The following is a 27,914-nucleotide window of genomic DNA, read 5'->3' as shown; positions in this document are numbered from 1 at the left end:
TTTGCTCCTGGGGTGTGTCTCACTGGAGGAATGGGTTTGGATAAACACCCTTTTAACAGAGCCAGAGCCAGCTGCAGCTCCCCATGGGGAAGGCTCAGCCCTCAGCAGTGCCTGTTTTGGGACAGTTAGAGGTGGATGAGGGATCCCTGAGCAGTGTTCTTGCCCACCCTTGTGGTCAAGGCTCCTGGTCAGGTTTGGTGCAGAGCTTGTGCACAGAGGGTTTGTGCTCGTTGTAACTCCTGGGAGAGGTGGGGCACTGGTTTGTCACACACATCTGTCACACACGTCATTTTGGCACTGCTCAAATGTCAATGAAGGTGCCTTGTTTTGCTTCTGGGAAGGCTCAGCACTGCTCCAAAGCTGGGACTTCCCAAGGGAATGGGGATTGATTATGACTCCCCCTTCCAGCCCCCATCACTTCCCCCCTGGCAGCCCCACACTGATGGTCACAGGGGGCTGTGGGTGTCCCCTCACTGGGGCTGGAGGCCAGAGCAGCTCTGGCCCAGTCCCACACATGCATCCCTCTGCTTTACATGGACAACAACAGGAGAGCTGGAGGACACTAAAGACAAACCCCCTTCCTGCCTTGCCAATCACTGCTCCCACCCAGACAACAGCACTGAAAAGGTTGAAATTACTTTTAATTTTAGAAACAATTGGGGTTTAATGGAAGTGACAGCTGGGGGTTACTGTTCATCTCCACAGGAGAAAATGCCTCAGGTGTTCCCAGTGAGCCCTCAGAGCTCAGGTTTGCTCTGGCTTTTCCAGGCTGGCACGGGCGGGATGTCGGCGGCGCAGCGGAAGCTGAGGTTGTCAGAGGCAGAGTCTGGTGTGTTCCCCATCCTCACAGGGAAAAAGAGACCCAAAATTAGGGCTCCTTCCTAATTAACACATATCCCCAATATGTTATAACACTCACAATTCTAATGTGACCTGCTAGAACAGCCTAGAAACATCTTCCAATTCCCCTGAATAACTTAAAGAAAAGCATTTAATTATTAATGCTGGAAAACACACTATTTGAGAAGCATTTAGGAATGGATTATAGCAGGGGTGGTTTTAGCCATATTTGCATTGTGCTCTGCCAACTGTTTCTCAAAAAAAATGGGTAGGAACAAACAGACATATTTTAAAATAAAACCAACTCAGAGAAAATCCATGTGCAGCAGCACCTGGGCTTTGGCCAGACCTACCTGGTGGTGACACGAGCTCTGTGGTTTGCAGAGCCATCTGCAGTGTCAATCCACGAGGCTCCTCTCAGCACCTGCATCTTCTGAGCCCTGGATGCCCTTCCTGGAGCTGGGAATTCTGATGCTGTCCATTCCCAGGTGTTTCCCAGCAGGTCATAGAGCCCTGAGGTGGTTTTGTGTCAGAATTAGGAGAGCAGGTGTGCAAGAATTGTAAATTTGGTGTATGGGAGGGGAAACAACGTTCAAAGGATCGTTCAAGAGCGTGGTTTAATGGTGAGGCTGAAGAAATTCCTCACTGTATTTCAAACTTCAATGTCTCATCATTTCCCATGTGCACGAGGACATGGCAGCCAGAAAATGTCCTTGGAATTTTTTTACATCCCACTGAATTGCAAAACAACCCAGTTTTAATTAAAAGGAGGTGGTTTGGTGTCTGAAGTGCAGCAGGTGCACCTCAGCCAACTCCAGCACCAACCATCGACGCTTCTCCTGGGCTCACTTACTCTACTCCAGATCCCACACATCTGAAACTCTGCCCAGCTCCAGGATTTGATAATTAACATTAATTTAGGGAGCAGATGCCATCCCCAAAGCAGGGTGAGGGTGCTCTGTACCGTAGCTGTTCTGGGCAGGGAAGGCTGTCACTGGGGAGACGCCGTGGTAGCCGTCCTCAGCCGTGTCCCTCTGAGGGAAGTCACCCTGGGGGAACAGAGATCACTCCCAGCAAAAAACCACCCCAGAAACAACCCCAGATCCTGCTCCTCACAGGGCTGTGCCACGCTCCAAGTAGGCAAATAACTCTGGTGGCAATTTATGCTGGTCAAGAGAGATCAATTACCTGAAGTTGTTCCAAGTTCCCTCGTCAAACAAATTTTTGTGTGAATTTTTTGAAGCGGTAAAATCCTGGTTTCCCAGGGAAGATGGGCTGAGCCTGGTCCCTCTGAGGGTATTTTTACAACCCACCAGAAGCTCAGCTTCAGTACCCCCAGTGTTTCCCAGGACACCCTCACTCAGTGTCTGAGTGAAACCCTACCCCGAGGACAGCCCAGCATGGATGGGATAATTTTTAGGATCTTACCTGCCACAGGTTTGTACGGTTTGGCTGGAACTTGTTTCCCCAGGGATACATCCTTTCTGCCAGGGAGGAAAAGGCACTTGTTAGCCCTGGGTCACTCCAACCAGGCTTTTAGGAGTGTCCTTTTCTCCTCAGCTTGAGCTACTGAAGTTTTATTAATTTATTTTATTAATTATTAATATTATCACACTCTCAGGCCAAAAGAGGTGGTTTAAACTCCCCACCCAGATCAACATCTGCAAACATCCCTGGAGGGAGGTCTGGATCTGGTGGAACTAACACCACTCCATGCCTGGTTTGGGAAAAGCTCAGAGCTTGTGCTACTTACGCTCCAGTCCTCCCCTGGCAGCAAACTCCCACTCCTCCTCCGACGGGAGCCGCTTCCCTTTCCAGGCACAGAAGGCCTGAGCATCGTTCCAGCTCACGTGCAGCACTGGGTAATCCAGCCTGTCCTTTATGCTGGAGCCAGGGCCCGAGGGCTGGGAGGGATTTAAGCAGAATTGAATTCGTTTTACAGTTTTCATTACAAAGGGAATAAGGGGTGGAAGAGATGAAAGGATGGAAAATGTTTTTTCACCTATTTTTGGTCAGGTTCAGCACACAGAACACACGAGCTCCCAGCATGGAGAGGAGTCACAAGGATTTTACCACACCAGGATTTTACCACACCAGGATTTTTACTCACCTGTCTCCAAAAAGCCTTCTCGATGGGCAGCCACCACGGGGCTGACTGGGGAAAGAAATGACCAATATTAAACATTAATGACCAATATTAAAGGTGAACTGGTGACACCTGGACTGGTGACACCGTCCCACAGCAGGGTGTGTTAGTCTGGGAAATGCTGCAGTTTGAGCTGGGTTATCACAGACATTTGGATGCTGCTTTCCCACAGAGCAGAGGCATCGGCTTTTAAAAGTGAAAACAGATCAGGAGGCTCATGCTGTTCAGTTTTTCTTCTTTCAAGTTGGATTATTGAAGTACTTTGAAACAAATTTTACTTCCTCCCAGCTCCCTGGAGTCCAGACTGACAGCTGACAGAGCATGGAAACAGAGGAGCACAACCCCAGCTCAATTCTGCTGAGGTTCAAAAGCAAAACAAGCCCAGACTAAAAAAAACCCTCTGAGAACAGCAGGCTCTGCAAAGAGGCAGCTGCTCCTCAGTGGAAAAGCATCACCAAACTCATCATAGGATTCAGATTTACCTCCAGTTTTTGGGTGACTTTTTTTTTCAGCTCTTCAGATACGAAATCCTCAAAGACAAAGCTCCAGCCAAATGCTTCTGCTTCTGTTTTGTATTTCTTTTCTCTAACAAACTCCCTGGCATAAACACAACACGCTCTGGGTAAGAGTTCTTCGAGCTCTGCCTCACAAATCTGCTCGTGCAACGAGTTCAGAGCAAGGCAAAAGGTACAAAACTTACAGACCCCCCCAGCTCCAGATGGTTTGATTTAGATTTGACAGATACAACAGTCCAGTGTGCATCTTTGCACAGATTTGATAGTTTTTATGTCACCTGTGCAGGTAAACCCAGCCTGCACTCAGGTTTCCATAACTGCAGAGAGAAAAAACCCCTTAAAAGCCAACAAAACCTGTGGCTGCTGTTAGTGGAAGAGGAGAAGAAGAGAGGATGAAAAGTGGAAGAAGAGAGGGAAAGAATAGGGAGAGGAGAGGGAAAGGAGGAGGAGAAGAAGAGGAGAAAAGGAGGAAAAGGAGAGGAGATGAAAAGGAGAAGAAGAAAAAAAGAGGAAAGAGAGAGGGAAATGACAAAAAAAGGAAATAAAAAATACGTTTGCAAGCCACACTGCCACGATGGTTCAGCTTGCGCCTGTGAGAGCGACTTCCTTCTGACAGGCACGTTTTTTTCCAATGAGCACCCAAGCATTGGCTTTCAGACCCAGGAACCAGCCCCAGAAGAGCGGGCACCCCACCTGCCCTGCCCCCTCCCCACAGCCACCTGAGGCACGGCGGGCTCACCTGAAGTCCCTGTTTGTCACCGGGTGTTTGTCCAGAGCAAACGGCTTCACTGTCACCTGCCTGGCGGGCCCCTCCTCGCCCCTCCGCTGCGGGGAGCCGGATCCCATCTGGAAGGTGCCTCCGGGCAGCTGCACCATGCTGCCATCCTCTCCGAGCGCTGGAAAGGGAGAAATTCAGCACAAGTTTCATTTTTAAACATGAGCCAGGCGCAGCCACTGACGGGATGTCCCTGCGTGTGCTGGAAGGGGTGACAGCGATGGGTGTCCGTACGGCTCAAAGCATTTACAGTCCCATTTTGGGGAAGGGAGCGATCCCCGGCTGGGGGAGCAGCAGGAGGCTCCGGGAGGGGGATGCCAGGCGGGATTTTGGGGGCTCTCACCGCGCTGAGCCCCCAGCAGCCCGCAGCACAGCAGGAGCAGCCGCGCCGCCGCTCCCATCCCGGAGCCGCGGAGGAACCGCGGGCCCGGCCCGGACGCGCCGCGGGATCGGGAAGCGCTTCCGGGGCACCGCTTCTGCAGGGAAAGGGCATTTCTGTCACTGCCCGGCTGCACACGGGGCTAAAAGTGCCAGGCAGCGGCGCCACCGCCACCCTTCCACGCAAGGGAGGCTTTTTTGGGTGCTTGAGGGGTTTTCTTTAAGGTTTCGTGTGACAGAGGAAGGAGATTGTTCTTAACACAAAGCACCGCTGGTTTTAGGGAGAATCATTCCAGAGGGCAGGAGGCTCTTCCCCTGCCACAAACCCCCTGAAAGCTCTGCCCAGATCTGCTCTGGCACTCCTTATCCATAAATACTTCAATGTAGAAGCACCACTATTAAAAATCCATCCCTTAAAACAAATCCTTCACCCCCCCACGAGCCCCTCTGCAGTCAGTGAACTCAGTTTTATTCATAAGCAAGTACAAAACTATTAAGTGATTGCCTTAATCCTTTTTTTTTTTTTTTTTTTTTTACTGAACAAATTCCAGGTGTGATCCCACCCTGTTCCCAGAGCAGTAGTAATTTCACGTAAGTCTTGAGTAGTAATTTCACAAAATTGCCAAGACTAGGACTCAGGAATGCAGCCCCCCACTGCAGAATGTTCTGGAGGGGTAGAGGTTAAAGAACAGATATCCAAAGCACAGAACAGAACAGTTTATTGGGTAAAAATGGAAAGCAACTGCAGCCACACATTTCAGTGAAATCAAAAATAAATAACTCCTTTTTAGAGCCAAATCTTTGATTAAGTTGCCGAGATTTTGAGTGGCCGTGTTACCAAAGGGGCTGCCCCTCATGGCAGAGCAACTTCTGGTGTTGGGACATCCACTACAGCCAAGGACAGGGCCCTGGGGTGGATTCCTTGGAGAAATTCCACAGGGAGCAGCTCCAGCTCAGCCCTTCAGGGAGGACATCCCAGCTCTCATGATTTCATCCACCAGGAGAATGTTGCTGGCAATCACCGTGCTGGAAACAGGAAAGAAATATTGTTACAACTGCCAAACCCAGCTTCATTTTTGTGTTTCAAGTCATCTTCCTGTACATGAGATCCCCAGTTTTACATCACTTAAACACACACAGAGTAATGCTACAAAGTGAAATACAGCCAGCCTTACCATGAGTGAAGCAGCTGCTTTTTGACATTGTAATTATCCCAGATTCCAGCTGCTGCAGCCACCATTGGTTCCCCTGAAACAGAAGTGAGGCAGCCTTTAAAAACCCAGCTCACACAGAGACTTTCTGCTGGCTGACATCTGATACCACTCACTGTGTGCAACAGTGTGCTTCATCCTCTAAAAACCTCCAATCAGAACACACTGAACTACAGCAGCCTGACTGCCAAGGCTTCTGTGCAGCTTTTTAGCAATAAAGATAAAACTTTCTGCACTCAGAGCACTTTGTGCTTCAGAGCTGAGCCAGGTTCTTACTGGGGCATCACCCTGTGGCTGAGGGAGTCCTTACCAGTGTTGAGATCAACCCCAGTGAGCTGCCCCGACTCCATGTGCTCTGCCTGGACCTTCACCAGCGTCTCCTGGGGATCATACCCCGAGTTCTGAGCAAGCACCTGGCACAGAACAGAGGGATTGGCTTCATTTTGCTGATTACAGAGCCCTCCAGCAGAAAAAACACTGAGTCTGTGTGTGCTTTAGAGCCACTTTATCACCCAGGAACTCCTTTTACCTTAGGAATGATGAGCAGAGCATCAGCAAAAGCCTGAACTCCGAGCTGGGCTCTTCCTTTCACGCTGGGTTTGTGTTTCACAAGAGCATTGGCTACTGCCACCTCCAGTGCCCCTGCTCCTGGCACCACACATCCTGCAAGGGAAGAGCATCTGTTTCAGTTTAAACAGCTCATTTTTAGTGCAGTTTCCTCTCTTCCCTCCATATCCTGCACCTGAACAGGTGAGTAATCAACCACAGAACTATAAAATCATCTCGCACTGAGCTCAGGCTTGGACTGGAGAAGGAACCAAGGGAGCTGATAGGTAATTCCCTAATTTTGGGATGAGTTTCTCCAGGTCCTTATGATGATTACCAGGGAGGGGACTCACCATCCTCAATGGCATTTTTCACAGCCCGCAGCCCATCCCTCACTGCATCCTTGATCTGGGTCAGCGTGTGCTTGTTGGGGCCCCGGATGAGCAGGGTCACCGAGCGGGGGTTCTCACACTTCTCAATGAAGGTGTACTTCTCCTCTCCCTGTGGGAAACAGGGGCAGGTTTGCCTGTCAGCCACTTGATTCAGCACTGTGTACACTAATTAATAAACTGGATGCTTTCACACTGCACCAACAGCACTTCAAGAAGTGATGAGAAGCAGCAGAACTTTATTTCTGTTTTCTCAGTCTATGACAGGAGCAAACATCCAGGCAGATGTTCACATCCAAGTGGATTTTTGGTATTTTATTTCAATACTTCAGCTTTACTCTTCAAACACTTGGTCACTCACCAGGGTGTACTCATAGACAAGCCCTGTGTGTCCCAGGCAGTCAGGAGTGAGATCCTCCACAGAATTCATGGCAGTGCCACCACAGGCCAGGGTCAGTCTGACAGAGAACAGGCAGAACTCAGCTTTATGTTCAATAAAACCCAAAATCACTGCAGTATTTCAGCCTGCAGATCCTAGACTTGCAACAGTTTGGTTTTGCTCATGGAAGAGCTCTTTAAAAAACTAACTTGTAGAATTCAGGCTCCTCTGTAGGTGTCTGCATTTAAAGCATCCTGAGAGCTCAAACTGCCCTTTCTGCAGTTTGTCCAATCTGCCCTGAATTACACCACAAGAGCAGCACAGATTGAAGTGGAATTTTTAGTCAGGTCTTAAAAGATGGATTTAAGCCAGACTCGACTGACTGTCTCAGTTTGGAAGAGCAGATTATTGTATCCTCTCCTCTCCCCAGAACTGACCTTTCCATGTTCCTCCTTTTAGCTCTCCTCAAAGCAACTATTCCTTCTTTGGCAAGGGCATCCAAGGAAAATGGGTCAATTCCCTGCAAGCAGAAAGTGACCATCAGCATAAGGACAAAGCTAAAAACACCTCCTCTCACTCCTGACACTTTGAAGTTCTTCCTCAAGGCTCAAAGATCTCAAGTAGGAACTGTGCATTATATTCAAAAGTATCAGCCTAAATTTAGATAACTCTGGCATTTCAAATAATTTTTAGTTATTCTCTTCATCTCACCTTCTGGTTGATCACAACAAATCCTTTGTCTGAGTCACCACAGACTTTTCTTTTCAACTCTATGATTTTGTTGACTCTGTCTTCAATGAACTTTCTTTCTGCTTTCACCAACTTCTCCCTCTCCTCAGCACTTTTGTAGAAGAATCCAGAGCTCACCTCTCTGAAGGGGGGAAAAAACCCACAAAGAGCAGTGAGAAAACTTCCTCTCTGCTGTAGAAATAAACTTGAGCATAAGGAATGAGCCCTTCAGTAACATTCTGAAGAAATTCACCCAAAACAAACCAGTCCCTCCAACCCACACTGCTGTTCCTGCTCTCTGGTTCAGAGCTTTTCCACTTCAAAAATAAGGCAGACACTTGAAACTGAGAGAACTCTGAAGTGTGTTAATGTGTTTGCTCTAGAATATCAAATTGTGCCCAAGGAAGGAAGGACTTTCAACCTTTCTGTGATCACACAACAAAATAAAAACCACTGTGAAGCTCTGCCTTCCACTGAGATTTTTTCACCCATCACCTTTCCCCTTCAGTCTTGGTTGGTATTTAAGCACATTTCAAATAAAAGTCCTCAGGACACGAGCATTTGCTGTGTACTCACGTTTTCTCATACTCCAGAGACACATTGCAGGTAAGAATAAAAGCATCTTCCACTCTTTTCTTCATGTCAGGGTGGCGAGCTCCATGATCCAGAACCAGCCCCCTGATCAGCCTGCAAGATTAAAAACCATTCTGGGTGTCCATGGACACCAATACAGGATTTCATGGAGTGCAGAGAGTGGACCTGCTCCAACCCAAACTGCCTGGGCACTCGTGCTGGCAGTGAACAAGGATGATGTGTTCCCCTTCCAAGGGCATGCTCATTCCCAAAAAAAACCACACCAGGCAGAGTGGAAAAAAGGAATTTGCTCTGGCATGGTGTCTGACTGCATCAGCTACTGAGGAAAGCTAGTGCAGAATTCATCCATGCACTGAGGGAAATGGAAATCCTATGGAATATCCAATCCACAACCCAGTTTCCATTTATCAAATGCTGCTTTGTGTTTAACAGATGCCAACCTAAAGCATCATCAAGCCACAGACAGTAAGAAAAAAAGAGTATTTATCCAACATTGTTAAGCCAGCGCTGTTCTTTGCTATTTGATAATTTCATCGAGGAATCAATTCAGTGAGTGAGGAACTTCTGCCAAGATATTTATGGCTGAAATCTGTATTTTAACTCTTCCACTGGAAGCTTTAGGACATCCTAAATAGAAACCAAAACCCCCCAGGCTCCTCAAAGCTCATGGCCCCATTAAACTGAAGCCCAAGGATCCTCCTGACTTACGTTGTGTCTGTTTCTGATTTGTGCTTCATCTCCATGATTTCCACCATGTACAGGTCAATGGGCTCACCTGGTTTTCTGACTGTCAGGACAGAATCGACCACAGCCTGAGACACAGGGGAGGGAAACACCCCAAAATGACCATCAGTCTTCCAAAGTGCAAGTTCACATCTTTCACACTTCAAATTCAAGTCCCAGCACTTTCAAAGCTGGCTCTCTCCACACAGAGGCAGAGATGACAGGGACACTCACCTCTGTCAGGATGTCAGCAAGCTCAGCGTGGACTTTAGTCCTGAGGGATGTCCTGGCAACATCGATGAGGGTCTCCCTGTCCATCTCCTTGGACACTTTGACCTGCTCCAAAACCTCAAGTGCTTTTTCCTTGGCAATCTCAAATCCTTCTGCTACTATTCTAGGGTGCAAACCCTAAGGCAAGGGAAGAGAAATCATTGGACAGTGGAAGGCAAAATGGTGCTTTTTCCACAAACAGAACCCGTGGTTTCAACATTCCATGGAATGGCAAAGCACAGGGAATAAGCTACTCAGGCCATGTGTTCTGTCCTTCTGAATACATATAAAAGGAATGCAAATCCTTCCAATGCAGAGGAAAAGTACAGATTAATTTAGCACAGAACTCAAACCAAGGGAACTACAAAGCACACTTGGGTGTTCGCTGTGCAATACCCACGTTTACCTGCCCTCAGGGAGGAGCTCCTTTTAAACACTCCAGAAATGTTCTGACTCACACAAAACAAAGTAACAGCAGCTATCACACAAAACCTTAAAAGCTACAGTATCCACAATAAGCAGGTTTGATTTTGAACAGGGTTTAAGTCTTCTCCTCTAGCTTTTCCCCCTTTTTACAACTTCTCATTTTAAGCAGAACAATGTATTTATGTTCCACTCCTGTTAAACATTTAACAAAAAAAAAAAAACAACAAAAAAACCACTGAGGGGGTCTCAGTGAAGGTTTTAACTCGCTCACCTACAAATGAAACACTGCATACACACCTCAGCAATATAAAGATCTGCCTGCTTTAGGAGCTCTCCAATGATGAGGACATTCGAGGTGGTGCCATCTCCAGTGATGTCATCTTGTGCTGTTGCTACTTTTGCTATCAAGGAGGCCGTGGGGTGTTGGATTTGCTAGACAAAAATAAGAAGCTGAGCAGTTGAATTTCACTGCAGTGGTACAGCAAACAAAAACGTGAGATCAGCTAAGAAAGAACTGAAGGTGATGTTCTAATGGTTTACCCTAATTGGTTTGCTACTCCTTTGGCTGGTTATTTTACTCCTTCTTGTGGTGCCGTTTATATTTTTAACATTATTTTCTTTACAGTATTGCCTTAACCTGCATTTAGTTCTTTACCCTCCTCCCAAGGACCATTTTGCTTCAATGGATAAGGGTGGGTGGGGCAGGGGGGACGCGATTCCCCCTCACCCAAAGGCGCTCGTCCCTCCCTAAACCCCCCCGCGAGGACCAGCCCCAGCTCACCATTTCCTGCAGCAGCACGTTGCCATCTTTGGTCAGCTTGATGTCTCCGGACCCCGACACGAGCCTGCGGGCCGCACGGGGCGGGTGAGCGGCGCCCCGGCCCCAACACACGTGTGAGGCCGCGGGCCCGCCCCGCTCCTTCCCCATCCATTCATCCAGCCGGCCCCGACACACGTGCGGGGCCGCGGGCCCGCGCCGCTCCCTCCCCATCTCTCCATCCCTCAGCCACTCACCCCTCCCGCCTCCGCCTTTGTTCCCCTCCGCACATCCCGGCCCCCGCCGCTTCCCCTCACGCCTCCCCTCAGGCCGTGCTCCCCCCCAACCCCGCCCGCGGCGAGAGGCGCGGGGGCTCCCTCACATCTTCATGGTGCCCTTGGGCCCCAGGTTGGTCCTCAGCACGTCCTGCAGCCCGCGGGCCGCGCTGATGTTGACGGCCAGCGCGGCCTGGGCGCGGGCCACCTCGGCCTTGGGGTTGAGCGCCTTCACCGCCATGACTGCGCTCCGCTCTGGGCCGCGCCGGGCGGGGCGGGGCACCGCGGCCCCGCCTCCCGCCCGCCCCTTCTGGAACACTCCGGGCTCGCCCATTGGCCAACCGGCGCGATGCCGCATTTCTATTGGTTACGCTGCCTGTCGCTCATCTCGGGCGCTCCCGCCGCCAAGGCGTCCCGGTTCTCATTGGTTCGTTGGCGCGCCAGTCGCGCTCCTATTGGCTGCGGCGCCTGTCGCTCCGCCCAGTCCCGCCCCCTTCCCGTCGCTGAGGCGCGGGCGCGGCGCCGCCCTCAGAGCGGGCCGTGAGGGGAGCGCGGGGAGGGTGAGGGCGGTCTGTGAACGGGCGGGGATGGTCGGTGCTTAATCCTCCCCTCATTTCACGGACACCCCCAGCAACTCCGCAGAAGCATGAAAATAAATAATTAAACACTGTGATTTCACATTAGACCGATAGAATTAATAGTTAAGTGGACTGGATTAATAAACAATGGATCTTGGTTAAATTCGGGATTGAGGTTAATGAAAACTCGTCTTCTTATAACACACAGGCTGATGTGTGGGGCACCGAGGCATCCATAGCCCCCAGTGCGGACCCTCTGCCCGGGGCTTTCCTGGACTGAATCCCTCCCAGGGGTTCCAAGGATAGGGATGGTCCCTCCCAAGGCCACGCAGAGGTTTCCGTGCAGAATAAAACCAGAAATATTGCCACGACAACCTTGGTGGGTGCTGAAACGTTTCCTCTAAGTGGCCTGTCAGGGCTCACTCCTGGAGACGCTGAAATATTTGTGTCTTCAGACTCTGAAACGGAGGGACAAATGAGTTTCCCTGGAGAGGAACTGGAGAAGCTCCTGCCGTGGTCCCTCTCACCCCTGCGGGCACTGATTGCACCAGCTTTGAGTCCCAAATTGCTCCATCTGGGCTGGTACCCCCCAACGCCCACTGAGCCCATGGCAACAGCAGGTGTGACACAACTCTTCTTATTTCAGCTGTTGCATGAGGCAGGTGCCCGGCCCCGCAACCATCCCCAGGCAGTTCCAGTGTTCTGCAGCCCAGCTGCTCCAGAGAGTGCTGACCACAGGGACAGCTGGCCCTGAGGCCAGGATTTTGTCAGTATTTGGTGCAGGGAAGGCAGAGACCCTTCCCCAGCACTCGCCCACCAGGCATGAAGATGCTCGGAGAAGCTGGAAGTGTCCAAGGCCAGGTTGGACAGGGCTTGGAGCAGCCTGGGATAGTGGAAAATGTTCCTGCCCATGGCACAAGAGCACAAGATGCTCTTTAAGTTCCCTTCCAACTAAACCGATGAATTCTATGAAATGTCTCCCTCTCCATCCCACTTTTTGCAGCAGGGAGCTCGGGATGCAGCCCTGGGTTGCTTCAGCAATGCAAGGAGCTGGATGTATTTCCACACCACCCCCAGGAGTAAAGTCTGAGCCTGCTGTTGGGTCCAGTTTTGCTGCACTGGAGTTTCAGGGGAGCTTGATGGGAAGAGTCAGTGTCAAGTGTCAGGGCAGCCTGGCTGGGTTTGGCTGCAGGCTGTGGCACCTGCTTTGGGTGAGGATCTCAGGTTTCTGGGCAAAATGCCACGCAGTGCACAAGAAGAGGACTCTCACATGTGGCCTGTCTGTCTCCCTGGAAGGGACAGCTGCTGCTATCCTTGGGATTCTGTTTTTCTAATGTTTTAGGTGGTGTTTGGACATCCTACAAATTTGAAGCCCTATTGTTGAACAGTGTCTTGTGAAATATTTTGATGCTGACTCCAGTGGAGTGGCTGGGCTTTCTCCTCTGTGATTGCAGTCATTAGAAATAAACATTAAACATTGCAAAATGCAGGGAATCACACTTGCCTTTTCATTATTTGCTCTGTTAACTCTGTTAAAATGCTGTCTGCACTTCGTTGGGATGCTGAAACTGTAACAAAACAAACCACCAAACCTGGCCCAAGAGGCTGCTGTGCAAATATCTGAGATGCAATGTCCAGTTAAAACACCCCAGCTCTGCCCTGGATTCTGGAACTCCCAGGTCAAGTATTTTGTTGCCTTTGCTTCTCTGGTTTGTTATTTTTTGGCCTGTTCCTCTCAGGGCTGTTCTCAGCAGAGGGCAGCCTTGTCAAACCCATCCCAGCAGGCTTGTTATATTTTATGTTTTCCTTGCTGATGCCTATGGAAAGGCAGGAATTGCCCATCCTAAAACACCTGTGGGGCTGGCTGTGATGTGGGCCAGGTTCAGGTTTGGGAGAGGAATTATTTCTGCTGGAAAATAAAGGGAAAATTTAGTTTTGAGATGATTCTTTTTAGGAGAAGGGGGGGGGGAAATGGAAAAGCTGTTTTCAGAGACATCCTAATCCCCCATGCAGGTGGTTTCTGCTGTTTTTTTGTACAAATGGAGAGGTTCTCTAGTGACATACAAGAGCTGGGTTCTGTGTTTGTATCAAGTTTGTATTTTCACTCCTGAGCATCCTCCTACAGCTCCCAGGCAGAGCTCTCTGCGTTTCTTTGCTGGCTCACATTCCTCAGGATAGTTATTTTGTGTTATAGTAACATTTCTCACGAGTATCTTCACATTAAAATCCCATTTTGCAGCATTTTTCAGCCATCAAGACAAGCTTTTTTTCCTTTTTTTTTCCAGTCTTAGCTGTAGAATTGTTCTATTTGTTTTTTATGTGTAATAAAAACAAAGGGCAAATGCTTACCAGACTTAAATTGCCCTATGAATTCAATGGATTACACCAGGTTAGAATCAAAATATTTAACTAAATTAAAGCCAACATGTCCATTAAAGTAAGCCAAATAAAGGCAATATCCTTCATGAAATATTCAGCAGCAATTCCCTTAGTCAAGCCAGGCACTGCTTATCTTGGCAAAAACCCCTCTGAGATTCTCAGTAAAAGCCATTTTCTTTCATCTTTATCAAGATGGGTTTTCCTTTAACCTTATTCACAGAAATGATTTCTAAATCTGCTTTAAACAACATTCTGTCCTGCCATGATAAAGCTGACAAACAGCACCGGGCTGCTGATCCCTGGCACCAGTTTGGCAGCACAGGGGCTTGGTCCCATCTTTTCCTGACTCAAGAAGTTCCTGAGAGATGATCCTGTCATGTACTGAGAAATTCTGAAAAAAAAAAACCATAAAGGGATGAGGGGCACAAAAGGGGATTGGATTTAATTAATAAATGGAATTTTGAGGGGTGGCACTGCCGGGGTGGCAGAAGAGGTCATGCACAGAGCGTGACTGGAGCATCCAGCGGTGCAGAACAGACGGGCAGCAGTCACAGGACTCCTGGCACAAGTGGACAGAAGCAGCTAAATCAGCTAAATCAGCTTTTCTTGACCTTGAACCCAACAACTCCTGGGCTGGCACTCTCCCATTTTCCAACCCACGCAGTGTGCGAGGGAAGATCTTCCATGGGATGCCAAAACACAAGCACGGGCAGCTTTGGCAATTTTTCCACAGCTTTTGGGGAAACAACACAGAGCCTTTTCCCGTGCCTTTTCCCTTTGCTGCCGAGCTTTAGCTGTGATTTGTGTGTGTAACTTCACTCAGGGATGCACTAACAGCTTAAGCCAAGAGGAGATATTGCAATCTTAAATACCTGAAAGGTGGCTGTAGTCCCGTGGGGGTTGGTCCCTTTCTCCAGGCAGCACTGACAGAATCAGAGGACACAGTCTTAATCTGTGCCAAGGAAAATCTGGGCTGGATGTTAGGAAAAAGTTTTTTACAGAAGGAGTGATAAAGTTCTGGAATGGCTGCCCGGGGAGGTGGTGCAGTCACCATCCCTGGGTGTGTTTAACAAAGCCTGGATGTGGCACTGGGTGCCCGGGTTTAGTTGAGGTGTTGGGGCTGGGTTGGACTCGATGATCTTTAAGGTCTCTTCCAACCCGGTGATTCTGTGACCTCAGCTCCCAAATCCCCCCTTCTCTCCCGAAAACAGCGTCCGTGCCTCGCTGATTTCAGCCGATCGCTGCTGACGGGAGCTGCCCCTGTCCCACGGCCGTGCCCGCGGAGGGCCGAGCGAACCCCCCGCGCCCGGCCCGGAGCGGCTCCTCCCCTGCCCCGGGGCGGTCACACCTCTGCCGCCTTCGCTGGCAGCGAACAGCTGCCCTGCTCTGCTCCCATGTGTGCGAGCACCTCAAACAAACCCCCCGGGCCGGCTGACTCAGCTCTTTATCAGGGGCCGAGCGGCAAAATGCGGCTGCCGTCCAGCGCAGCCCGTGCGCGGGGCTGGTGGCACTGAAGGGCTCAGCTGATCCCTCCGCGCAGCCGGGAGTCCCAGCGGCAGCAGCGGCCACGGCCAGTTCCGTGCTGTAAGTCACCGGCATCGCGCTTTTCTCGCAGGTCGGAAGGGGTTGGAGTTTGGCTCGCGGATTCATAGCACAGTGAGGGTTTTTTTTTTTTTTTTTTTTTTTCCAGCAGGGAAAATGAGGAGGATCTTGTGCCTGTGCTGCCCGGCACCGGCGTGGCGGCTGTTTTATAACAGCAGCGTGAATGAATGATGCAATCGGGCACGGGGGGAGCAGCAGCATTTTGGCAGGACAGGAGAGAGGGGATTGGAGAGTTGGGAGGTGGATGTCAACATCCAACAGGTTCCTTCTGCCCTTTTTCACCTGCTTTTCACGAGGTGCTTAAATGAGTTCGCTGTGAGGCACTGCTGTGCAGATAATCGTGTGGAGCTGCGAGCAGCTCATCTCTTGACTTGCAGACAGCTTTGTGCCACTGCCTTGACAAACTGAGCAGGAGGTTAAAGAAAAGCCTAACATTAAATAGAAAACCCGGAAGATTTAACAAAAACCTTTTTAAAAATTAAGAAAACCCAGGAGATTAATGACTGAATCTTCCTATTCTCACCCTGCAAACCACAGAAAGTTATGTGTGGATGGGTTGAACTTCTAAAACTTACATGAAACACAAACACAATTTGCTTAAATATAACTAATCTGCTTAAATGTATCAGCTTTCCTCTAAAGCTTTCAAAACGTTGCTAATTCTGAGGATGAAAGCTCAGCACACAAAAGCTGTGCCACTGTGTTATTCCCATTTTACAGACACAGGACTGGAAACAATGAGGATTAAGTGGTTTGTTTAAACTCATACCATGGAAACACTCCTGGGAATGTTCTTAGAAGCTGTAGGAGGAAAAGGTCCTGAAAAAAGTTTCAAGAACTATTTTCTCCAAATCCTTTGCTCTGAGCAGCAGTTTCCCTTCAAGGCAAAAGAAACAGTTTAATGTGGCTGAACTTCTGTTAATGTTCAGTACAATGTTAAATGGAGAAGTGAATCAGAAATTGTTTGCAAACAAGGATATTCCTGAGTGCTGGGTAACATTTCATTAAGATTCACTTAATCTTCATTTTTACCAGCAATAAATGTGATCATCATGCAAAGTAGCAGCGTGGCAGCACTTCTGAAAGCTGAAATATGACAACAAGGGAGGTCTAGTCACAATGAAGGGTTTGAGATCTCATCAAAACCTTGCAGCCCCAGAACACCTGCAGTTCTGAGCACCACTAACTGCTTCCATTTGCATTACATGTGCATACAGAGGATGGGGCAGTTTTTCCCTGTGAGGCAAGTGCTCTTCTTTGGAGGGACAGCAAACAGAGAGGATGGATTTCAGTTGTTTTCCTTTCCCATGTGCTCTTACATAATTCCCCTGTTTGGGACTCCACCCTGTCTATTATGAAAGAGAATTATTTCTTGTGAAAAAGTTTTTTTTTTTTTTTTTTTTTTTGAAACAGCGTAATGAAACACTTCATAGTCTGGAGGCAAAGAGATCTCATGGGAATTCCATTCTTCCCTTGTAATTTCCTTTTTTCTCCATCTTTATCTCAAGTTTCACCCTACCTCTCTCACTCTTTTGTCTTCTTTAGCCACTTCTTTGCCCATTGTTCTTCTCTTCCCCATATTCTTCTTTCCAGCTTTTCCCCGTGGTATTTTATATCAGATCTGTTGAAATGTTTGCTGCTTGGATGCTTTTCAGGCTAGGCATTGATTACCTACCTAAAATTCAGTGGTAGGAAGATCAGAGATTCCCTATCAGTGTTTTTCATATGGAAGCAGAACCCATTATTTGTGGGAATTTTCTTTTTTCTTCTCATCTCATTAAAACATTTACACTTTTAAGCAATCAGATGCTCTGTATTTTGGAATAATTAATCTCTGCCACTTACACAGGCCTGGACCACTCTGGAATACAAAATTGCTTTTCCCTGACTGCAGCTGAGTTTTGTCCATAGAAGGGTTTTACACAACTCTAATTCTTTTTGTTCTGATGTGCTACTGATGATTTTTGCAATTCTTCCCTTCCAATTTGTCATTTTTAGACAACATAAACCACAGTTTGAAACTATTTTCAAAGAGGAATAAAGCGAGGACAGGGTTAATTCCAACTATGACTCCACAATAATTCTTCTTTGTTTGTCCATCAGAGTGCAAAGTCCACCACAGCTTTCATGCCATCATTGTCTGGACCATCCAGCAGGGAAAGGAGCATGGGAAATGTGGATATCAGAGAGAAGGAAACGTGAACATTTCATCACTCCCAGCACACATTTGGAGAGATAACGTTTTCCTGGGGCGGATTAAAGCCGTGCATCCAGGCCCAAATTCCAGCTTGTCACGTCACAGAGCAGTGTCCCCACACGGTGCCATTGCCTCACGCTGTGGCCGTGCTGCAGTGCAGCCCCAGGTGAGGCAATGGTGGCTTTGCATCAGCAGGGCTGCCTGCTGGAACACCGTGACGCCGGTGTCACAGCTGCCCCGGAGCCACGGCCCCGTGCCTGGAAATCTGGGATATATCCCTGCAAACACAAGCACAGCTCTGCAGCCCAGGGAATGTCAAGGCTAAAGCAAAGTAAATGTGCAATTCATGTGTCACCTTCCCAGCCAGTGCCAAGCCTGACCTCAGAACTGGCCTCTGGCCACCAGCCTTACCTCAGAGCTGGCTGCTGGCAGAGGGAAGTTTTGATGTCCATGGTCACTTTTCTTCTATGTGCTGTGCTGATGGTTTATAACTATTTTTCTTACATGTCCAGTGCAGTCTTTGTAGAAAAAGATAAAACCCCACATGGCCTGCAGCAAATAATCCTTAGTCATGATCCTAAGGCTAGACTGGAGCTTTCTGGTGTGTCCATGCACCAAGGGCAGAGTTGTACCAAACTGCAGTTCAGAGGGGCTCTGTAAAAGCCCTTTTCTGGGATACCTCCTCTAGTGCCCCCACTCCCTTCAAAGGCAGCAGAATAAACCCCACAGAAATCCTGTCTGAGGGCTGCCTGTGCCTCTCCTGTCACTCGTTGTCTCTGTCCCTTGCCAAGTGACATCTCCTGTTTGTCAGGCAGGATCTCTCGTGCAGACACAGCTCCTGGCTGTTCACAACAGGTTTCACCACTCAGCCTGGGTGGTTCCTTTAGACACATTTCCACCTCCCAACCACCTCCAATAGATTGGAGCATTCTCTTTTATTCCATGCACAAGAGCAGATAAGAGAGGTGTGGGCTCTACATTTGTAGTGATGATGGGAATTTTTCATAAAACCTTCTGTGTATCCCAATATTCATCATGTCCTGGGAATAAACCCAAAGGTTCTGTTCCTGCTTTGACCATTAGTGAGAGGAAAACAAAGGATTAAAGGTTATAAAGATGTCTATAATTCCTAAGAATGTGCTGGTTGATGGAAAAGAACCTGCAACCCAGATCAATCATACAAGGCATGTCCTGAGAGATGTCTGAGAGATCAGAAGAAACAAAAACTTGTACAAAATCTGAGAAGTGAGATAAATAGGAAGGTGTTGTTTGTGTCTAAATTATAGATTAGTAAACAGTAAAATCCACACTGAATTAATTCCCCTATGAAAGGATGAAGCACGAGCTGAGCAGGGATGACTAAGGAGATACTCTTTAAGCTACTGATCTGCAGAAGTGCTCAACATATTGAAGTGGACAGATCTAAAAGAGTAGAAAATAAACTTTTGTCAGGGACTGTTATGGAAAATGTGATGTCTTGATGGGTTGAATGAAGTTCTCAAAGGCCAAGGGTTAGATGGATTTATAAAAGGCTAATCCCCAATGTTAATGCTCCAATTTTATTAATGATGATGTAGGACAGTATCTAAATGTTCCTGATTTAGGAACAACCACTCATTGATAGGTTTAGGATAGTTTGCAATCAATCCTGAGGGCCTGGGTGTCCTGCAGCAACTCCTGTGACAGCCCAGCCTGGGAGAGGTGAGAAACCAAGACCCCCCCTGAGACGAAACAGAGCCCTGCAACCCCACACAGCTCTTGGCAGCCTGGTGCCTCAGCCAATGCCAAGGATTGCAACCTTGAACCCACGAATGGGCTGAGGCAGCAGGGAACAAATCAGCAGCAGCCCAGGGCTCCACGGCCCACCTGGAGCACGAGGTGACCATCAGTAGGCAGCAACAGCCGGGAGCAAATCAGCAGCTGAGCCAGACCTCCACCACCATTCCCCCTGGGATAAAAGCCGTGAGCCGCCTGCGCTCGGCCCTTCTCACCCGCGCCAGAGCAGCAGCACCAATGGCTCAGGAAACAGTGCACTACTCCCACTCAGAGAAAGACTTCATCTTGTCCCCTCACAGTAAGAAGGCTCCCAAAAGGATGGCGTCCCTGATGGAGCTGAAGGAGATCTTCCGCAGCGCCGACGCCGTGTGCTTCGACGTGGACAGCACCGTCATCAGGGAGGAGGGCATCGACGAGCTGGCCAAGTTCTGCGGGGTTGGGGACGCCGTGGCAGAGATGTACGTATGGCTGGGGGAGCTCCCACGGGGCCAGGCAAAGTGAGCCATGGATGATTCATCTGTGATCATGGATTTGTCCTTTACGGTCGTTTGGTTGTGTTGTAGATGATCGCAGGTTGCAAAGGGGTTTGGGGTGGTAAGTGGAATTAAGGATGAAGGGACTTGGTTTGGGAATTGTGAGGCCGCCCAACAAAACTATCCTGGAATAAATTCTCTAGTGGTAATTTTGATAGACTAAGAGCAGCCCTCATCAAACCTGGCAGAGCATTACCAACCCCTGTTCTGAACGAGGAAACCTTACCATGAGATGGAGGAGAGGGGACAGCACTCCCAACCCATTGCTGAGGCTGAGGCTGGGAAACAGCACAAGCTGAAGCTTTTAGCAGAATCTCTGTTAGACTCAGCTCAGGAATATGGTCCCAGTGTGGCATCACAGAGGGAATGGAGCCATTTTCCTTTGCTCCACTGCTCCTCCCATCCATGGAGATCTCCTAGCCACCAATCTTTGGGTTCGGCATAACCTCTCTTACCTGGTTCCTTGTCAATCCTGGTTAATGCTCTGCTGTTGGGAGAAGCCCCAGCTGTGAAATGTCCCTGATTTGATTTTTTGGCTGTCCCTCAGGACTCGCAGAGCCATGGGTGGCACTGTGACATTCAAGGCAGCTCTCACAGCACGGTTAGGTCTCATCCGGCCCTCCTATGAACAAGTGCAGAAATTAATATCTGACAACCCACCTCAGCTAACTCCAGGAATAAGGTAAGAAGAATTTAATTTTTTTTTAAGTATTCAGGAAGCAGATGGAATAAATAAACCAAATTCTGTGCCATCAGTGATGCTGTGAGGCCACAGAGCTGGTTTGTGCTGCCTTCCTGCTCCATCTCCACGCTGGGCATGTACAGAGCTTGGATCAGGAGCCTGACTCCATGGCTAGTGGTTAAGCATCCATGGAAAAAAGAAAAGATTCTTAGATATTAACTGGCACCTTGGCTGCCAAGTTCAAATCCTGACTTGAGGATTAAATGGGAATGGAAAAGAATCTGTTCAACCACTGTTTTTTCGGGGGTGATGGGACGGGGGGGAGATTTAATATCTCCTTAAATTTGGTCTATTCTGCAACTCTGTTACCTCTCTCTGACTCTGCTCAGTGCAGTCACACCCCTGGCTCAGTTTAGGGGATCCATTGCTCAGAGCTACCCATTCTGAAGTCCCTAAAAATATTAAAATTAAAGCAAACACACATAAATATGTGCATTCATTCATCCTGAGGTTTGGAATGAACATGAACTATTTAAACTGAAAAACTCTGAGGATTTTTCCCTATTCAAATTGTTTCTATCAATTGAAAAGAATTTCTTTACTACAAAATCTGACCATAACTTCAAGTCTAAAATATTTTTAACATATGAAAGGAGTTTTAGATGATCCTGTGCATGTATTATATCTTTTTTTCTGTAGAAGACAGCAAGAGGTAACTACAAAGAGAACATTGTTTCCTTGTTCAGGATCACGTGATTTCCCTTTTCATTCCTTCCTTTTCTTCCTCCTTTTCATTCCTTCCTTCCTTTTCTTCCTCCTTTTCAGTCCTTCCTTTTCTTCCTCCTTTTCAGTCCTTCTCTTTCTTCCCCCTTTTCATTTCTTCCCTTTCTTCCTCCTTTTCTGGGTCCTGCTTTAAGCCTCTGCTTTGCTTTTCAGTCTTTAGTGTTTCTGCTGTTCCTGCCACCCCTTCCCCTGCTCCCCTTGCTGCAGGCTGATCTTCTGCCTCCAGAGCCAAATCCCCAAAACTTTGCACGGCCTTCAAGTCCTGCTGGCATGAACTGGGGTCACAAACTTCTTTTTTTGATTCCTTTTCTGTAGCTGGTGCCCTCTTCTAAAGATGGCATCGACATCCAGCATCTGGGGAACCAACTCTGAGCTAGAAACCATTTGCACTTTGCGCTTTTCAGCCCATTTAGCATTTTGGAGCAGTGGTTTTATCTCATTCCCTGCTTTTTGCTGCATTCCAGATTAATTTTCTTGCCATTGTTTCACTTCAGAAAATAAATTTTGAACTGGATCCGCTCTCACTTGTTCAAGGGAACTGATGTGAAAGTGGAAAGAAAACAGTTTTAGGGAGTGCTTGGTTTTGAGGAATGAAATGATGGTTTTGTCCAGCTCTTGCCAGCCAGGTGTGTGCACAAAGAAAGAGGGAAAAGCTTTGGGCAGCAGAGATGGATGGAGCTGGGAAGCAGCACACACCCAAACTAAGCTGGAATAGCACAAAGCCTGGCTTAGGAAGGATTTATTTGCCCTTTGTGCTGTCTCTTCTCAGGGAGCTGGTGAGCAGACTCCACCAACGAGGGGTCCAGGTGTTCTTGGTCTCGGGGGGCTTCCAGAGCATTGTGGAACACGTGGCCCTGCAGCTGAACATTCCCACAGCAAACGTCTTCGCCAACAGGCTCAAGTTTTACTTCAACGGTGAGAGCCCCCTCCAGCCTCCTCTCTCTGCTAATTAATGGCACTTTTCTGCTTCCACCTCTCACACATTGGGCTGCAGGCACTGTCCTGTTACCAATCCAGCCAATTCCATGGAGGAAAATTACAAAACTTTACCAAAAACCAGCTCAGGGCATGCTGAATGTAACAAATAGAGCTGCAGTTACTTTTTAATTGCAAGCTGTGCCAAAGGTAAAACTTGTTACAGCTGCTGAGAGCAGAGTTTCGTTTTCTCCTCCAAGTTAAAGAGTCCATGGCCTGAGCTGCTCTCATAAGCCTCCCTTTCAGGGGCTTTGGGGCCCTGGAGCAGAGCTGCTCTGGATTTGAAGCTGGAGTGCCCCAGCAGAGCTGTAGGTGCTGAGGTTGTTCTTCCTCAGGGTTTCCTGCTCAGTCTCTGCATCATCCTGGGTGCTGCTTTTGGGATGTTCACACCAGAGTGCCTGGGAATGGGTTGGTAGCACTGCCCACACAGGTTTCTGGTTTTCTCTGAAAATGTCTCTATTTTTCTTTGAAAATCCCCCCACTGAAGACTTGGGTGAAATCCCAGTCTGAACTTACCTTGGAATTATTGATTTGGGATGCTGTGCTGTGAGTTTTACAGGACTGCATGCAATGAAGTCAAGACCACAGGCAGAGATCTTCCTTCATTTCCAAGAAAATATCTGTATTTCCAACTTGTCCTTCTACTGTTTTTTAGGAGAATATGCAGGATTTGATGAAACACAACCAACAGCTGAATCAGGAGGGAAGGGAAAGGTTATCACTCATCTGAAAGAACAGTTCCATTTCAAGAAAGTGGTCATGATTGGAGATGGAGCTACAGACATGGAAGCCTGCCCTCCTGGAGTGAGTATTACAGAAATCCTGAATTCCTTCTGAGCAAATCCTTGGGGCAAAAACAAGAGTGAGGTTTGGATTCTTTAATAAAAAAAAAAAACAAAACCAGAAAGACAACGTTTATAAATGCTCATGTACCAGGGAGAGATTTTAATTCCATCTCCCCTTCAGCTCCTTTCCCCACACTAAAGTCCCCCAATACCCCAAAACTGCTCAGGATTTGTTTAATGCTTCCCACCTCAAGCCAAAAAAAAAAAAAAAAAAAAAAAAAAACCAAAAAACCCAACAAAAACCCCAAAAAAAACCTGCAGTGGAAATTTTAAACTTTCACTGCAGGGGGTTTTGTGAGATGTAGAAATGATGATTGCTCTGGTTAATGATTGAGGACAGGGTTAAAGTTTGCTTTTGGTATCTCTCAGCTGAGGCAAGCAGAGGTAAGATAAACAGGAGAGGGGTAATTGTGGGATGCTCGTGCATGAGCCAATGTTTGCTTGCTCTTGAATGGAATTGCATCACATTTACATCAATTTCTCTGTAAAATCTCACATCTGAACAATCTGGAAGCTACAAGGCACTGAGAAAAACCCCAATAACCAAAATGCTGCAGAATTAATCGTTAATAAATCTGAAAAATGAACATGCATATGAAAACAGTGCAGGGATTTAAAAACCCAATCTTAAAAGCAAACTTAATTACTGAGAACTCTGTTCCTTCCATGCAATAATCCATGTGCCCATTCCTTGTGTTTTTCCAGGATTGCTTCATTGGATTTGGAGGCAATGTAGTCAGAAATCAAGTGAAGGAGAAAGCAAAATGGTACATCACCCACTTTGATGAATTGCTAAAAGAGCTGGAAGAGCGATAAATCCTCGTGTAAAATAATCTATTTAACACCTGTAAATCCATTATACAATGCCATTAAACATTTATTTGTTTGCAAACTCGTGGGCTGCAGTTTTTAATGATTCTGGGGGTTGGGGACCTTCCACTCTGGCTCATGTGGAAGGTGCTACTCAAATAGGTTGGAATGAAAATGGGTAAAGTTTTTTATAAAGCTTTCCTGTGGTGGAAGAAATAAATGATTTACTTTCAAGGGAAAACCAAATATAGAAATAAAAAGTTAAAAATACCTTAAGGGATTATCTCCTGGTCAATATTGCACATCTGTTGTTTCATCAGTAATGCCTCTACTTATTTTGGGTGACAAAAATAGAACAAGGCCACAAACAAGAACTTTGCCTAATCAATACTAATAACAGTAACAGTTACAGTAACAGTAATAATGATAATAATAATAATAGCAATAGCAATAATAATAATAATAATAATAATAATAATAATAATAATAATAATAATAATAATGTAATTCAGGCTGCAGTTTGGCAAGGACCTTTCACTGCACAGAATCTCAGCAGCAGGTAATCAGTGAACAGGTGGAAAACATCACTAAATATCTCTGATTTCATTAAAATTATGGCTACAGAGAACCTGTGGTGTCATCTATTACTCAACATCAGTTACCCAACCTGTCTGGGACAGGAGCTGCATGGAAATCTGAGATCCAATGTTCATCCCTGGCCAAGAAACATTTTCAGGTGAGGGACAGAGTGGTTCCCATCCTCCACCAAAATATTCCAATCAAACTCCAAAGTGCTGATTTTGGAAAGTGGTCCCCGTGTTTGTGGAATGTTTTATTCATTTACCAACCCACCCCCACCAGCTGTAATGGGATGGGAGTGAATTCATCAACTTTTAAAGGAAATTCTGGGAAACTTCAATCCCTTCCTCTGCCTCCAGTGTGGATTAACCACCCCTAAACTCTGCCAGAGTTAAGCCTGACCTGTTCTAAGAACTCCTCTGAGCTCCAGCTGATGGATCCTGGTTTTTTAAGGAGTCTCTTTAGTGTCTGATCCAAGAGAACACACCTGGTAAATGCTGACAACTCTCCTGAGTGTTTTTCACATTGTGGGACTTTTATTTCACTGACTTGTAAGAATCTCACCTGTGAGGATGTGAAAAGCTTTACCAATGTTAAAATACATCACACCTGCCCCTTCCTTCAATCCCCACAACACACAAAAGAAAGATGGGTAAATATGACATGATTTAATATAAAACCATTTAATATCTGCTGAGGTTTTGATCTTCTAAGTGCCTACAAAGAGCCCCAGTATTTTTCCAGAAACTGAAGTGTGGCAATTCTCTTTCACCCCACCACATATTTCTGGAACAGAAACAAGTGATGTCCCTACCCTCCAAAATTTCACATTGTCTCATAATAATCACTGCTTTTCACAATTAGCACTGAATTTCCCTCATTTATGATGATTAAACCAAGGTGCCACACGGCAGCTGCCGTCCAATTGTTAAAGCATCACCAACAATTAAAGCAAATCCTGGTTCTGTTCATTCTGTGAGGAGGAGATGGGGGACAGAGGAGTTACCACAGCCCAGAGCGAGGGCTGCAGCTCGCAGTGACGCTGCCAAATGTTTTTGCCTTGAAGTTACAACAGCATTTAAATGGAGAAGTAGAAGGGTTAAAAGAAAACAAATTCAGAACCAAACTTGTGATGGTTTTTGGAGCAAGGCAGACACATAAGAGCCCCAGAGGATCTGCAGAGGCTTCAGCAAACCCCACAAAAGCCAAGCAGACAATGGCTGGCAGTGTTCCCCACAACTTCTGGGAGTGTTAAAGATGGGCTCTTTGAAATTCTTCCTGAGGAAAGCCCCAGCCAGCTCCCAGGGCAGCTCCTGGACAATCCTGCTTCTGTTCAGGCAAGGCTGCACGAGCAGGGCACCTCTCAAGTGTTTCTGCCCCCTGTGCAATCCCACAGTTAGGAGTTCAGGAGTTTGTTTGCTGGTTTTTATGGAATTAAAAGGCCACAAAGGAAATAAATCTGCCATGGAGCTGGAGCTGCGGGCAGTGGGACACAGCTCAGGGCTCTGCAGTTCCCCCAGTGCCCCAGGCAGGAGCCCTGGAAGGGATGTTAACATTCACAGCAGGAGCTGCTGCCAGTCGGGGCACTATGGAAACGTGGGGCTGTGCCAGGGATTTCACAACAGCTCTTTGGGTCACACTGGCTTGGAAAAAAAAAAAAAAAATGCCCTCCTCCCCTTCCACTGGGCAAATATCGAGGCTGACCTCTAGCCCAGGAGGCAGCAGGAGCATTGCTGAGCTCAGGGAGAGGCTCAGCTGTTTTGTCTGTGAAATAGTGGAAAATTCCCAGCAGGGAATAGAGCAGGGTGAGGAAAGTTTCAGTGTCACAGACTTGGCCAGACACATCCCAGCAGAGGGGCAAAGTCCGGGGGAGCAGCACAGGTCACACAGGGAGCACCTGGGCTCCAGGTGGGCCTTTTGACCACCAGCCTTTATAAAAAGGCTTTTAATGTGATTATTCAGTGAGGCAGAATTGCTTTAAATTATGTATTTGCATGAGGGGCAGTTTGCAGCCTTCTCCAGGACGATTAAACCTGAGTTTTAATTGTGTCACTGCAGTGGAACAAGAGCTGAGATTTGCCAGAGGCCCTTCCAGGCACTGTTCCCCCACTTTTCAACCTTTGGGAAGTGACTTCAGTTCTGAACTGCAGCAGTTGTGCTGTAAGAAATGCTGAGGGATTGCTCACCTAAGGAAAACTTGAACTCAGCCATGGAATCAAAAGGGAAAATCCCAGAGTGTTCACAGAACCAGGGAAACCCAAGCTCAGGCAAAGGGAAGCCAAGAGAAGATTGGCATTACCCATTTCCACTGGAGTTTACACTGTTATCTGTAAGGAAAACAACAGGAACTGCTTTAGCTGCAGGTAAAATTGCAAGTTTTATCTGTTTTATCTGTCCCTGAGGGCAGCCAGAGCATGAGCAGGATGCTCAGAATGAGGGGAGGCTCATCCATAACACATCAGGGCAGGGGGAATTCAGAATTCCAGAGGGAATTCAGATGCTGCAGCTCCAAAAATGTTTTTTGCTGTTTGTCTCTGGCTGAGATTGCTGGGTAGGAGCTACAAGGACAATTCTCCAGGGAAATGAAATCTGGGAAGATGCTGGGAGAGATAAAAAGGACTGGAAGGTGATATTGGCATCCCTTTTTTCCTTCTGCAGCTGAAGAGTAGACCCAAAAGTCTGGGAAAATGGCAGCCCCAGGTGGTATCACTGCTCAGGGCTGATTTCCAAGGAGGATCTGCTCAAATGATTTCCTTGGCCCACTGAGCAACTTCAAGCTGATACAGCACAGAACGTGACTCAGTAAAATCCCATCATCACTTGGCAACAGGAGGAAAATATAAAACCAGACAAGAACCAGATCAAATATTGACTTTGTTCAAGGGGAAATTCAAGGGGAGGAACGAGGGCAGTGTATTTCATGTAAGTAGGAAAGAAACCATACCTGGAAAATGAAGCATAATTTGTGGAGAAAAATCAACAGAAGTGTTTTGTATTTATCAGCACAGCACTCAGAGCCTCTAGAACACTCAGCAGAATGGGATGTGATGGAGAGATTGTAAATTCACTTTGGAGAAGGAGAGCAGAAAATGGGAAATGCTGTCCCCTACCCAGAGAAGTGATATGGGTTAATTAAGCTGAAATCTTCTAAATTTTCTATACTAAACACTGCAAGAGGAGAGAAAACACAAGTGGTGCAATACATAGGAGATATGCCAGCAA

At 47.4% G+C, this 27,914-nt stretch overlaps 3 protein-coding genes and 2 non-coding genes across 5 annotated transcripts; 1 reads left to right on the top strand and 4 right to left on the bottom strand.

Moving 5' to 3' along the window:
• Window positions 1-623: 623 nt before the first annotated feature.
• SUMF2 (sulfatase modifying factor 2) lies at window positions 624-4,712 on the bottom strand. Its single transcript, XM_053961566.1, has 9 exons — window positions 4,620-4,712; window positions 4,241-4,397; window positions 3,469-3,583; window positions 2,951-2,995; window positions 2,594-2,744; window positions 2,269-2,324; window positions 1,805-1,889; window positions 1,194-1,353; window positions 624-843 (listed from the first exon to the last, which is right to left on the bottom strand). The coding sequence occupies exons 1-9, from the start codon at window positions 4,675-4,677 to the stop codon at window positions 738-740; spliced, it is 933 nt and encodes a 310-aa protein (XP_053817541.1). The 5' UTR covers window positions 4,678-4,712; the 3' UTR covers window positions 624-737.
• A 644-nt stretch (window positions 4,713-5,356) lies between these two features.
• On the bottom strand, window positions 5,357-11,231 carry CCT6A (chaperonin containing TCP1 subunit 6A). Its single transcript, XM_053961524.1, has 14 exons — window positions 11,061-11,231; window positions 10,703-10,766; window positions 10,219-10,353; window positions 9,460-9,633; window positions 9,211-9,314; window positions 8,485-8,595; window positions 7,891-8,050; window positions 7,617-7,699; window positions 7,162-7,258; window positions 6,765-6,912; window positions 6,395-6,528; window positions 6,176-6,278; window positions 5,830-5,902; window positions 5,357-5,680 (listed from the first exon to the last, which is right to left on the bottom strand). Exons 1-14 carry the CDS (start codon window positions 11,192-11,194, stop codon window positions 5,608-5,610), a joined length of 1,593 nt encoding a protein of 530 aa, XP_053817499.1. The 5' UTR covers window positions 11,195-11,231; the 3' UTR covers window positions 5,357-5,607.
• Window positions 8,717-8,853, bottom strand: LOC128798341 (small nucleolar RNA SNORA15). The gene has a single exon (XR_008434396.1). It is a non-coding gene; the product is annotated as a small nucleolar RNA SNORA15 (small nucleolar RNA).
• On the bottom strand, window positions 9,757-9,888 carry LOC128798342 (small nucleolar RNA SNORA22). The gene has a single exon (XR_008434397.1). It is a non-coding gene; the product is annotated as a small nucleolar RNA SNORA22 (small nucleolar RNA).
• An 8,445-nt stretch (window positions 11,232-19,676) lies between the features above and the next one.
• On the top strand, window positions 19,677-24,195 carry PSPH (phosphoserine phosphatase). The gene is made up of 5 exons (XM_053961504.1): window positions 19,677-19,943; window positions 20,566-20,700; window positions 22,253-22,398; window positions 23,114-23,262; window positions 24,009-24,195. The coding sequence occupies exons 1-5, from the start codon at window positions 19,723-19,725 to the stop codon at window positions 24,117-24,119; spliced, it is 762 nt and encodes a 253-aa protein (XP_053817479.1). The 5' UTR covers window positions 19,677-19,722; the 3' UTR covers window positions 24,120-24,195.
• Window positions 24,196-27,914: the final 3,719 nt, after the last annotated feature.

This window comes from Vidua chalybeata, chromosome 20, assembly GCF_026979565.1.
Source record: "Vidua chalybeata isolate OUT-0048 chromosome 20, bVidCha1 merged haplotype, whole genome shotgun sequence".
NCBI lineage: Eukaryota > Metazoa > Chordata > Aves > Passeriformes > Viduidae > Vidua > Vidua chalybeata.
The sequence above is the reverse complement of the archived record's forward strand: the minus strand, read 5'-3'. Positions and strand labels throughout refer to the sequence as shown.

Bases quoted from the DNA above. Each gene is read 5' to 3' on its own strand.
- SUMF2 (XM_053961566.1), bottom strand. From the start codon at position 4,677: ATGGGAGCGGCGGCGCGGCTGCTCCTGCTGTGCTGCGGGCTGCTGGGG. The intron at 1,354-1,804 runs GTACAGAGCACC...AAACCACCTCAG, and splicing joins CCCTGCCCAGAACAGCTACG to GGCTCTATGACCTGCTGGGA. The intron at 844-1,193 runs GTAGGTCTGGCC...TTTCCCTGTGAG, and splicing joins AGAGCTCGTGTCACCACCAG to GATGGGGAACACACCAGACT.
- CCT6A (XM_053961524.1), bottom strand. From the start codon at position 11,194: ATGGCGGTGAAGGCGCTCAACCCCAAGGCCGAGGTGGCCCGCGCCCAG. The intron at 10,767-11,060 runs GTGAGGGAGCCC...TGCGGCCCGCAG, and splicing joins CCCAAGGGCACCATGAAGAT to GCTCGTGTCGGGGTCCGGAG. The intron at 9,634-10,218 runs GTGTGTATGCAG...CCCTTGCCTTAG, and splicing joins CAGATCTTTATATTGCTGAG to GGTTTGCACCCTAGAATAGT.
- PSPH (XM_053961504.1), top strand. From the start codon at position 19,723: ATGGCTCAGGAAACAGTGCACTACTCCCACTCAGAGAAAGACTTCATC. The intron at 19,944-20,565 runs GTACGTATGGCT...GCTGTCCCTCAG, and splicing joins GGGGACGCCGTGGCAGAGAT to GACTCGCAGAGCCATGGGTG. The intron at 23,263-24,008 runs GTGAGTATTACA...GTGTTTTTCCAG, and splicing joins TGGAAGCCTGCCCTCCTGGA to GATTGCTTCATTGGATTTGG.